The sequence below is a fragment of the Mobula hypostoma genome, chromosome 5 (assembly GCF_963921235.1).
Source record: "Mobula hypostoma chromosome 5, sMobHyp1.1, whole genome shotgun sequence".
NCBI lineage: Eukaryota > Metazoa > Chordata > Chondrichthyes > Myliobatiformes > Myliobatidae > Mobula > Mobula hypostoma.
In genome coordinates, this window is record NC_086101.1 from 135840253 (window position 1) to 135853171 (window position 12919).

At 39.9% G+C, this 12919-nt stretch overlaps 1 protein-coding gene across 1 annotated transcript in view; it reads left to right on the forward strand.

Moving 5' to 3' along the window:
- The window catches only part of LOC134347004 (protein shortage in chiasmata 1 ortholog), a 145606-nt gene that overhangs the window by 22557 nt on the left and 110130 nt on the right, over nucleotides 1-12919 (forward strand). Inside the window, exons 6-9 of the mRNA XM_063048979.1 lie at nucleotides 4419-4581; nucleotides 6426-6528; nucleotides 9786-9936; nucleotides 11687-11806. Coding sequence (XP_062905049.1) covers nucleotides 4419-4581; nucleotides 6426-6528; nucleotides 9786-9936; nucleotides 11687-11806 — 537 coding nt within the window. The remainder of the gene's footprint in view (nucleotides 1-4418; nucleotides 4582-6425; nucleotides 6529-9785; nucleotides 9937-11686; nucleotides 11807-12919) is intronic.

Sequence of the window (12919 nt, forward strand, 5' to 3'; positions counted from 1 at the left end):
TAAATGGACATTGAATCTTTGGACACTGCCTCACTTAAAAAAAAATATACAGATGCTTTTAACAGCTTTAATGCACACTTCGAGGTATAGAACATAGAATAGTACAGCGCAGTACAGCCCCTTCAGCACACAATGTTGTGCCGACCCTTGAACCCTGCCTCCCATATAACCCCTCCACCTTAAATTCCTCCTTATACCTGTCTAGTAGTCTCTTAAATTTCACTAGTGTATCTGCCTCCACCACTGACTCAGGCAGTGCATTCCACGCACCAACCACTCTCTGAGTAAAAATCCTTCCTCTAATATCCCCCTTGAACTTCCCACCCCTTACCTTAAAGCTATGTCCTCTTGTATTGAGCAGTGGTGCCCTGGGGAAGAGGTGCTGGCTGTCCACTCTATCTATTCCTCTTAATATCTTGTATACCTCTATCATGTCTCCTCTCATCCTCCTCCTCTCCAAAGAGTCAGCAACAATGCCGGGCATGAAAGCTACCCCACTTCCAGGTGAGCAGCCACTGTCTATGATACCGGTAGATGTGAGAAGGACTGTGCAGAGAGTCAACCCTTGTAAACACAAAGTACTCTGCAGATACTGGGGTCAAAGCAACACTCACAACACACTGAAGGAACTTAGCAGGTTGGGCAGCATCTGTGGAAACGATCAGTCAATGTTTCGGGCTGGAACCCTTCGTCAACCCTTGTAAGGCAGCCAAACAACATTTAGGCTGGGTACTGGGGGAGTGTGCACACCTGCTCACTGATGTCTTCACGGACATCTTCAGCACTTCACTTATCAAGGCTGTTGTCCCCATATGTTTCAGATCAGCTACCATTATCCCTGTATGAAAGGACTCTGCACCTTCATAGCTAAATGACTACCGCCCAGTGCACTTGCATCAATCATTATGAAGTACTCTGAGCAGCTGATAATGGTACATACCAAAAACCCTATTCCTGCACATTGGAGACTCACCAATACACCTACTGATAGAACTGCTCTATGACGGATGCCATAGCATCTGTCATGCACCTGGCATTGACACTCCTAGAAAACAAGGACACTTATGCAAGAATGCTGTTTCTGGATTTCAGTTCAGTGTTTTTTTAGATTATGAGGACACGCAGTCCTCTTTTATTGTCATTTAGTAATGCATGCATTAAGAAATGATACAATATTCCTCTGGTGTGATATCACAGAAACACAGGACAAACCAAGACTGAAAAAACTAAAACCACATAATTATAACATGTAGTTACAACAGTGCAACAATACCATAACTTGATGAAGAACAGTCCATGGCACAGTAAAAGAGTTCAAAGTTTCTTGAAAGTCCCACATCTCACGCAGACAGGAGAAGGAAGAAAACTCTCCCTGCCATGCCTGACCGCAGTCCGACTTAGAGTCGTCCGAAAACTTCGAGCCTCTGATCAGCCCTCCGACTCCGAGTACCGAGCACCATCTCTATCTGAACGATTCAACCTCAGTCTCGGTTGCCAGCAGCAGGCAAAGCTGGGGATTTTGAGGCCTTCCCTCCGAAAAGATTCTCGATTGCGCAGCAACAACAGCAGTGAACCGGCGTTTCAGAAATTTCTCCAGATGTTCCTCTGTGCTTTCACGTCTGTCTCCATCAAATCAGAATTATCCACAGCCCCTATTTAACAAATACGATATCATTTACAGTGGAGAGCTGCGCGCGCGGCACACTGCTATCTTCTCCTCCCTCCTTACTCTTTAACACTTATTGTCCCACAGACCTTGGTGAACAAACTCCTACTCCTTGGTATAAATACACCACTGTGCAACTGGGTGTTGGACTTCCTAACTAACAGACCTCAGATAGTCAGGATGTACAACTGCTCCTCCCTCCCCTCCTACTCAACATGGCTGCCCACCAAGGGCTGTGTGCTGTGCCCACTTCTGTACACTCTGCTCACAGATGACTGCACAGCCAAACACCTGAGCAATCACATTGTTAAGTTGGCTGAGGACATGACAGTGGTGGGACTCATCATTAACAACAATGAGATGGCCTAAAGAGAGGAGGTGGAAGAGCTTGAGGCCTGGTACCAGGCAAATAATCTCTTCCTTAATGTCACAAGACAAAAGAGATGGTTATCAACTTCAGAAGAATTGCTCCACTCATCACCACCCATCCTTTACATCAGCATCACAGCAGTGGAACCTTAAGCAATTTCAAGCTTCTGGTACTGCATAGCACACACAAACTCTCGTGATCCCAGAACACATCCTACACAGTCAAGAAAGCTCACCAACACCTCTACTTTTAGGGAAGGTTGAAGTGAGGTGGACTTTGCATACTCATATTCAAGTCATTCTACAGATGTGCAGTAGAGAGCATCCTAACAAGCTTCATCACGCCTTGGTACAGAAACTGTACTACAGCAGACAGGAAGGCTCTGGAATGGATAGTCAAACTGCCAGCACATCACTGTCACCAATCTAACTGCTATCTAGGACATATATACAGAAAGGAGCCAGAAAAGGGCCAGTAACATCATGACGGTTCACACTCATGAGCTGTTTGTCCCACTTCCATCAAGGAGGAGGCTACGTAGCTTCCAGGCCAGGACCACCAGACTCAAAAGCAATTACTTTCCCCAAGCAAGAAGACTGATCAACACCTCCACCCACTAACTCCACCATTACTTTATTATTTCCCATCGGTCTAGCGTCACTTTATGATGTACGATCAATCTATGTAAATAAGCTATTTTATGTATTTATATTTATTGTGTGTTTTTTATTATTATTGTGTTCTTTATCGTTTGTATTTTTTGTGCTGCATCGGATCTGGAGTAACAGTTATTTTGTTCTCCTTATAGTTGTGTACAGAAAATGACATAAAACAATCTTGGATGTGAATAATTGTAGTAAGTTTCCCTTATCCTTGTACTCAAATAATTTGAAATAAAAACAAGTATACTAAACTCTTTGCCTACCTAATTGCTTACTTTAGCAACCTATTTACTTTGTGATTTGCGTACACTGATGCATAGAATCCTCTGAAAATGAATACTTTTCAATTTCTTATCATTCAAAAATATTCTGGTTTTCTATATTTATCTACCAATGTGCATGATTTATATAGTTCTTCATTATGCCATGTCCTCATCCATTTACTTAACTTGTCAGTATCCCCTTGGAACTTTCCTGGATTGTTGTCACCAGTGAACTTAATTGCATTTCATTCAGTAATTTCATTTTATCATTGATTGAGATTGTAAACAGGAGAGCCTAGCACTGACTCCTTTGCATTTCACTCAGTAATTTCATTTTATCACTGATTCAGATTGTAAACAGGAGAGCCTAGCACTGACTCCTTTGGTACCCTACTAGTTATGGCTTCCCAACCCAAAAAATGGCAGATTATTTTGCTACTCTCTAAATTCTGTCCATTAACTATTCTCAGTCTGTCAATATATTATTCCTAATTCAAAAAGAAGAATTGCCATTGCTAAAACCAACTTCCAAAAAATGAAACCCATTTTTACCAACAGACACATTTCTGACAACAAGGCTTAGGCTACTAAAATGTTACATCTGGTCAATCTTGCTGTCTGCTTCCGAAACATGGACTATAACACTAGAACTCCAAAGAAACTTAGAAGCAACAGAAATGTGGTTTCTTAGAACAATGCTGAAAATATCATGTAGAGATAGGGTAACTAATGAGACAGTACTCCATCGTGCCCATATAAAAAGATCTTTAATGAGAACATTAAATGAGAGGAAACTTAAATTCCTGGGCCGTGTCATCAGAAAGGGAGAAATAGAATGCCTTACATTATAAGGCCGTATGCCTGGGAAACGCAGCAGAGGAAAGCAAAGAAGAAAATATATGGACACTGTGAAAGAACTAACAGATCTAAGTGTGCAAGGTATCATTGACGCTGCGAGGGATCGTTTGATGTGGAGAGCCATGATTGCCCAAGCGTGTAACACGCGAGGCACATGAAGAAGAAGAAGAATTGAATATGCTCTTATTTACTAATCTCTTGCATGACACATTAACAAAGGTCTTCTGAATGTGCAAGTACAACATATTCATTGGTGCATTCTTAAATATTCTGCTGGTTGCAACCAAAATACTTTGAATACTTTAAATTTATCACCTTGGAGTAAAACTAAGATTGAGCAAAGGAAAGATTTCTTGAAGGATTAAGAAGTATGATTTTAAAAATGATTAGAATTACAAGAAAAATAATTTATACTGTATATTTTAAGCAGTAAAACAGGGAACATTTAATATTATGGGTCATTAAATCATTTGCTTTAGGTATAGTAAATTTCATTTACTCATTTTGTTAAATAGAAATGTAACTTAAAGATCTGACTGGTTTTGTTGAAATTCTGCTCAAAGTTGTTCTATGTAATTTACATTTAAATTTCTTTATAGATTTTTTTCTGCATGATGAAATGCTGTTTACAGATTACCTCTCAGAGTTTTGTAAGCAGCTGCCAAAATTGCATAATCTTAGTTGCAGATTGAAAGTAATTACCATGAAAGACACCTTTGTAAATTCCAAAGGAGAACCTTTGACCGAAGCAATGTTTTTCAGGTAAAAAAAAAGAATTTTATGTGGAACTTAAGATTTACAGATTAGGTTGATTGTTTAAAGTGCAAAAAAACAACCAAACTTGCTTTTATTCAATTTTACAGCCTTATTCAGGAAATCCGAGATTGCATGAGCATTATATACAGCACATGTTAGCATACCCAAAAGTTAGTGAACCCCAATGTCTAGGCTTTTGTACTTGAATGCTTAATGTTTCTTTTATGATGCAAAAGTAATATGTATGGCATTGAACTGGTCCTCACCCTCAGCAATTTCTCCTTCGGCTCCTCTCACTTTCTCCAAACTTAAGGGGTAGCCATGGGCACCTGCGTGGGCCTCAGCTATGATTTTGTTGGCTACGTAGAATAGTTCATGTTCCAAGCCTTCCCTTGTAATGCTCCACAGCTCTTCCTGCACTGCACTGATGACTGCATTGGTGGTATTTCATGCACCACTCATCAATTTCACCAACTTTGCCTCTAACTTCCTTCCTGCCCTTAAATTCACTTGGTCTATTTCTGACACCTCTCTCCCCTTTCTTAATCTCTTCGTCTCCATCTTTGGAGATATCATGTCTACTGACATCTTTTATAAACCTACTGATTCCCACAGTTAACATGGCTATACCTCCTTGTATTCTGTCTCCTGTAAAAATGCTTTTTGCCTTTCTCGGTTCCTTTGTCTCCGCCACATCTGTGCCCAGGTTGAGGAGGACGTCTCTGACATCTTCTTCAAAGAATGAGGTTTCCATTCCGCCACCATTGATGCTGTCGTTATCTGCATTTCCTTCATTTCCTAGACATCCACGTTCACTCCATGTTCTCGCCATCTTAACAGGGATAGAGTTCCTCTTGTCCTCACCAATGAGCTTCTGCATTCAATGCATCATTCTACGCAGCTTCCGCCATTTTCAACAGGATCCTATCACTGAACACATCATTACCTTCCCCACCCCCATTCTCTGCTTTCCACAAGATAACTCCCTCCATGATACTCTTATCTGTTTGTCCCTCCCCAATAATCTTCCTCCTGGTACATATCCCTGCAAGTGACAGAAATGCTACACCTGTCCATTCACCTCCTCTCTTACCTCCATTCAGGACCCCAAACAGTCCTTCCAGATGAGGCACTATGATCTATTGAGGTTGTCTATTGTATCCAGTGCTTCCGATGCGGGCTCATCTATATTGGTGAGACCCGACATAAGTTAGAGGACTGCTTTGAGGAACATTTGCGCTCCATCTGCCAAAAGCAATGTTCCCCAGCAGCCAAACATTTTAATTCCTATTCCCGTTCCTGTTCCGACATGTCAGTCCATGGCAGCCTCTTTTGCCATGATGAGGCCACTCTGAGGATGAAAGAGTAACACCTCATTTTCCATCTAGGTAGCCCCCAACCTGATGGCATGAATATTGATTTCTCCTTGTAACTTTTTACCCCTCTGTCTTAACCTCTTCTATTCTTCACTCTGGCTTCCTCTCTCTTATTTTCATCTGCCTATTACCTCTCTCTGGTGCCCCTCCTTCTTCCCTTTCTCACATGGCCCACTCTCCTAACAGATCCCTTCTTATCCAGCCGTTTACCTTTCCCATCCATCTGGTTTCACCTAAATCTTCTAGATAGTCCTCCTTACCCTCCTCCCACCATTTTTATTCTGGCATCTTTCCTTTTCCTTTCCAGTCCTGAAGAAGGGTCTCGGCTCAAAACATTGACTATTTCTTCATTTCCAAAGACGCTGTCTGATCTGCTGAGTTCCTCCAGCATTTTGTATGTGTTGCCGTGGATTTCCACCATCTGCAGAATTGTATGACATTTTCTTGTTTTGACTAAGTGGTTTGCTATTTCAGCTCCTGCATGGCCTATCCCTCAAAGAAGAATGTTACTGCGAAAGCAGTTGAAGAACCTTTGATTAAGGAAGATTATAAACCATTTTCACACCTGGACGATGAGGTACAATAGTATTTAAATATGATTAGAACAGTAATTTGCTTTCAGAGGGTGTTGTGACTTCAGCATTGCTAGAAGAAAACACCCAGTTCTCTTAAAAATTATCCTAGTGTTGTAATATTTAAGCATTAGTTATTATATGTAAACAAAATAGATCAGGAAAGGTTCGGATTCTTTCTTGCATCTGTCTCTCTTTCTTGCCATTATTCCAAGCTCAGCAGAGTTCTGTGTCCTGTCCTCCTACAGAAAGGTTGTGTGTATGTGTAGGAGAGGGAACCAGACTTGGAGGATTTGTAATAACAGTGCATGCTCTTCACCTGATTAGACAAACCATACCTCTAACAAGAAGCATTCCTTTAGCATATGGTTGCTGTAAAGTTATGGGACAGTTGTTCAGGGTAAAGTCAATTCTTCCTATATATCAGTGAATGAGTTGACAATCGGGGTGAGCTTCTGAATATTTACAAGTATTGTCTGCATATTGCATTTTGACTGCTGAGGTTTAGGTGTCTTTGCTTCTGGAAAGGAGGAGGTGTATTGGAAGTATCTCATTAGCCAGGTAGATTAATTCCATTGAAGACAAGGAGCTGCTGGAGATGAGTTGCAGCATTACAGTGAAAAAGATTGAAAAAACTTTGGGTGATGATACTGCCTTGCTTGACAGCGATGGTTCTGTTTGAGCCTGCTGGTTTGAATCATGGTTTATATTCCATCATGAAACAGATTAGTTTTTGTGATCAGATCAATTTGAGGAAAAATAAATGGAAGAATGGGATCGATGGTCTTTCTCTACGAGCCAGCATGGACTCTATCCTCATTGTAAAAAAAAATGTGCGAAATGAAATAGGCAGATATGATTTTCCCTGTGGAAAACAGCAGGTACAGCAGTTAAGTTGTCTCCTTTCTTGAAGATGGTCACAAAGGTGTTTCTGTGTTCACCTGTCATATCTTCTTTCCACATGTTGACAGTAAAGTTAGGGATTTATGACTGAAATTCCCACTGCTTTATTTTGTTATTTTGTAACTACAGCAGGAATGTTATCTGCTTCCAGGTCTTTATTGTTTGATTTGGCAAATGGCCTTTTCAACATTTTGCTGGTGTGCAGGTACGTAGTAATGGCTATGACCTGGAGCTGGTGACCCAGAGTCAGTCAGGAACATGGGGAGGTATGTCAAGAGAGGAGGTGATGGTAAAAGTGAAAATCAATGGGTCTGTAGAGGAAGTCTGATCTGAATTTAAACTGCACCTTTCACAGCCTTTTCTGTCCCAAAGCACTTTAGTCACTTAATTACTTTCACAGTATAGACACTAATGTAGTAAATTAACTTGGCAAACAGAGGGAGGGCCTCTGTACCTCCCACTGCAATTGGGTCCTTGACTTCCTAACCAGAAGACCACAATTTGTGCGGATTGGTAATAATATCTTTTCCTCGCTGACGATTAACACTGGCACATCTCAGGGATGTGTGCTTAGCCCATTGTTCTACTCTCTCTATACTCATGACTGTGTGGATAGGCATAGCTCAAATGCCATCTATAAATTTGCTGTTGATACAACCATTGTTGACAGAATCTCAGATGGAGACAAGAGGACATACAGGAGAGAGATATACCAGCTAGTTAAGTGGTGTCGCAGTAACAACTTTGCACTCAACATCAGTGAGATCAAAGAGCTGATTGTGGACTTCAGAAAGGGTAGGATGAGGAAACACAAACCAATGCTCACAGAGTGAGCAATTTCAAGTTCCTGGGTGTCAAGATCTCTGAGGATCTAACCTGGTCCCTACATATTGATGCAGCTATAAAGAAGGCAAGACAGCAGCTGTATTTCATTAGGAGTCTGAGGAGATTTGGTTTGTCATCTAAAAGACTTGAAAACTTCTCCCATACCATGGAGAGCATTTTGAAAGGCTGCATCACTGTCTGGTATGGGAGGGGGCACTACTGCACAGGATCGAAAGAAACTACAGGAAGTTGTAAAACTAGTCAGCTCCATCTCAGGTACTAGCTTCTGTATTATCCAAAATATCTTCAAGAAGCAGTGATGCAGAAAGGCATTGTTCATTGTTAAGGACACCCATCACCCAGGACATGCCTTCTTTTCATTGCTACCGCCAGAAATAAGCTACTGAAGCCTGAAGGCACACACTCAGTGGTTCAGGAACAGCTTCTTCCCCTCTGCCATCTGATTCCTAAATGAACATTGAACCCATGAACACTACCTCACTTTTTGTTTTATTATTATTAATGATGTTGCATTATTTTTAATTTAACTATTTAATATACATACATATATTTACTGTAATTGATCTACTTATTTATCATTTTCTATATTATCATTTATTACATTGTACTGCTGCTGCTAAGTTAAGAAATTTCATGACGTATGCCGGTGATATTAACCCTGATTCTGATTCTGGTTCTGATCAGCACATAGCAAGGCTCTGCAAAGTAGTAATGATGGACAGAATGCCAGAGTGTTAGTTGGGAATAAATAATGAGAAAATGCTTTTGGTATTCTATGAAAGAACTTATTGGGCATTGCTGCCCTCTCTTGATTAGGAAAAGGCCTTGCAGAAAATTGACCAATGACTTGTCAGTAATTCCTTACAGAACTAGAGTATTAGAAACATTGGCAAAGATTTTACAAGTTCTACTTGTCCTGGAGTCAACTGTAATTTCCCTTTCACTTAAATATGTCAGATTATTGTGCATTTATCCTTTTCTTTGCTTGCTTCTTTATATTTGTTTTCACTTTCTTTTGTATTTTTAAATTTTAATACCTACACTTACTTTTCTCCATCTTTCAGGGTTACTGTATCTCTTTTCTTGTTTCAAATTGGTGGATAGATGGCTAGTTGGAGATTTAGCCTGGGTTGGAAACATTCTCTAACTCTTGCTGGAGGAAAAATTCAAAGGGTTAAAAGGTATTTGGAGAGACACCGGTGAGGGACAAGAAACATGAGTCATAATTTGGAGGCCTTCAGAGAAAGTAGGAAAGTACGTAGAGCAAAAGAAAATGGTTATTTGGACGAATGCAGAAAGAATAAAGCAGAGATGGTGATAATCACATTTTTAAAACATTCTAGATTAACTTGTGTAGAAATTATTCAGAAATTACTAGAAGTTACTATTCTGAATTTCTATCAAGTAATATTCTGACAGTTGGATCTAATGGAGAATGAGGATTAGCTTGTTCCTTAAGATTATGTTAAAAGAACGGAGGAAAATAGTAATATTACAATGTACTTTTTAACAGTCTCTGATGTTACCTGTTGAACTGACTATCAACAGTATAGTGGATTTGAGCTGGACTAAAGGCTTCTCGCCACTTTTAGAAATTAAATCACTTTTACCGTTGACAATAGAAGACACAATGGATGTTGATCTTGTCACTGTTACAAACAATGGTAAGTTGCATTGAGGGAACATTTAGACTTATTAATTTTCTATTTAGTAGTAAATGCTAGCAGGGGAAAAATAATGTTGTTATTACTCATCTAGTCCTACCCATATTGAGGCTTTTCTGATTTTGAAGTAGGTGTGGAAATTGTGAGAGGTATTCTGCTCAGTAGCTGGGTGCATATGTAATGTATAATGCACTTTGGATTCCTGATACAATTATAGTGTTTTACTAAGGGGTATGTAAAATGCATAAACACCATCTTGTGAACTTAATGTAATGTTGCTATCTGGTGTTAGAAATTAACTACCCACTTAGTTGGGAACTGCTGGATTATCTGAATTATGAAGAAGACAATTGCCTACATTTCCTTTTGATCTGTTTACTGGAAGTACATGTTTATGGATATTGCTTGAGGTCAGAATTAAGCTGCTTATGATTTCCATTGCTGTGTAACACTCTACTGATGCTTTCAGTTAAGGGTCACACAAAAGATAATGGTCACATGCAAAATCTGTACCCAGCTGTGTCACTACATATTTTGGAGAAGAAGTGAGAAAATTGGGAAAGGGAAATTGGCAAGAAAAGATTAATTTATTTGCTGTTTTAATGTCAAAATAAATACTGAAGCATCAAGGAGTAAACACAATCTGATACAGTATGTACAGTTTCCTCAAATCATGTCAAAACAAAAATAATGTTTATTGGGTAATTCTGTGAAGATGAAAAGAAATACAGGGGCTGGAAATCTAATATAAAAATAGAAGATGCTGGAAATATCAGGTCAGGCCACATGTGGGAAGATGAACAGAATTAAGGTTTCAGGTTAAAATATTTCCAGTATTTTCTGATTTTATTGAATAATTTTATCTTGTTGGCTGAAAGGTGTGTGTTTTAATGGTTATGAAACCCTTTTTTACTGGGCGTCTCTGGAAACATGACTGGTTAGCCCCTTGCTAACAAGCCATTGGACTCAGCGTTGAGAAAACCACCATTCTCGAATTCCGTACATCTAGGATCGATATGACTTGGGTCTCACCAGACTGGGAAAGCTGGGATGTTTCAACCACCTGCACCCCAATGTAAATGAATACTGTGCAAATGCTGCCATTTGCAATTAACTGTCAGCAAGAAATAACAGATCGTTCACTGCATGCAATTATGAAGAAAGTAAATTTATAAATTTAAGCTTTATTGAGCAGTTAGTAGGAAAAGAAAAAGCATAAAAAGGGCCCATTACAGTTAACTCAGTCCAAATGTGTACATAAGTTGGAGCTCATATTGAAGTTGTCTACCTTGCGCACTGGACCCACGGTCTGCATGAAATCACACACCACCTTCCGAATGTCGCTTGAAATCCATCTCAAAGAGACTCCCCCATGGGAGTATTGGTCCTTCCATCTGCACAAAGCATCTTGTGCAAAAAGGATGGCATCCTCTACCATTGTCCCTCTTGTCTTCTCTCAGCTCCCACCAAACAGATCTAGATTCACACCAGTGTCTGTCACAAAAACCTCTCCACCCTGTGTTTTCTAGAACCTTCTCCGAATTCCACAGTCCTGATTGGATGACACTACATTCCTAAACATGAACATCGCAACCCCTTATCTTTAGCTCAAACCCAAACATGCTGAAAGCAGAACAGACTGCTTCAGGTAGTATGATATAAAAACCCAAACAGTAGTTCCATTATATATAAAGAGACAAATAATCTTTGATAAATGGTTTTGTATTGAAATGTACTTTTCTTCCCATAGATTTTAAAGGTAAATATATGCTAAAATTAGAAACATTTGAACACTGTGAAAATATGAGCTATTCATTGAATGAAAACAAGATCGATGCCAATGAATTCACTACAGAAGTTAACAATCCAGGTAATGTTACTGTATACTGCCTTTATCTGAAACGGTATATTTATTGAAGGTTTAAGTTAGCTTCCGCAAGTATTTTAAACTTGCCAGGACCTCCATTCCCTATGCTCCCTTTAAATTTCTCAAACTTCATTTTCCACACTCCTCCTAAGCTCTCTGGGTTCATTTATTTTATTTGATTTAGTGAAACGCATGGTAACAAGCCCTTCTGGTGTAATGAATCTGTACTGCCCAGTTACCCTCAATGTGACCAATTAACCAACTAACCTGTACGTCTTTGGAATGTGGGATGAAACTGGAGCACTCGAAGGAAACCCACACAATAACAGGGAGGAAGGAGAAACTCCTGACAGAAAGCAGTGGAATTTCTATGTATGGAATAGCATCTGATGACTTCAATCATGCCAACTTAAAAGCAGTCCTGCCAAAGTTCTACCAGTATACTTTATACTTTATTGTCGCCAAACAATTCATACTAGAACATACAATCATCACAGCGATATTTGATTTGCGCTTCCTGCTCCCTGGATTACAAATATTAAGTATTAAAAATAGTAAAAATTAGTAAATATTAAAAATTTAAATTATAAATCATAAATAGAAAATAGAAAAATGGAAAGTAAGGTAGTGCAAAAAAAAAATGAGAAGCAGGTCCAGATATTTGGAGGGTACGGCCCAGATCTGGGTCAGGATCCGTTCAGCAGTCTTATCACAGTTGGAAAGAAGCTGTTCCCAAATCTGGCCGTACGGGTCTTCAAGCTCCTGAGCCTTCTCCCGGAAGGAAGAGGGACGAAAAGTCTGTTGGCTGGGTGGGTTGTGTCCTTGATTATCCTGGCAGCACTGCTCCGACAGCGTGCGGTGTAAAGTGGGTCCAAGGACGGAAGATTGGTTTGTGTGATGTGCTGTGCGGTGTTCACGATCTTCTGCAGCTTCTTTCGGTCTTGGACAGGACAACTTCCATACCAGGTTGTGATGCACCCTAGAAGAATGCTTTCTATGGTGCATCTATAAAAATGAGTGAGGGTTTTAGGGGACAGGCTAAATTTCTTTAGTTTTCTCAGGAATTAAAGGCGCTGGTGGGCCTTCTTGGCAGTGAACTCTGCTTGGTTGGACCAA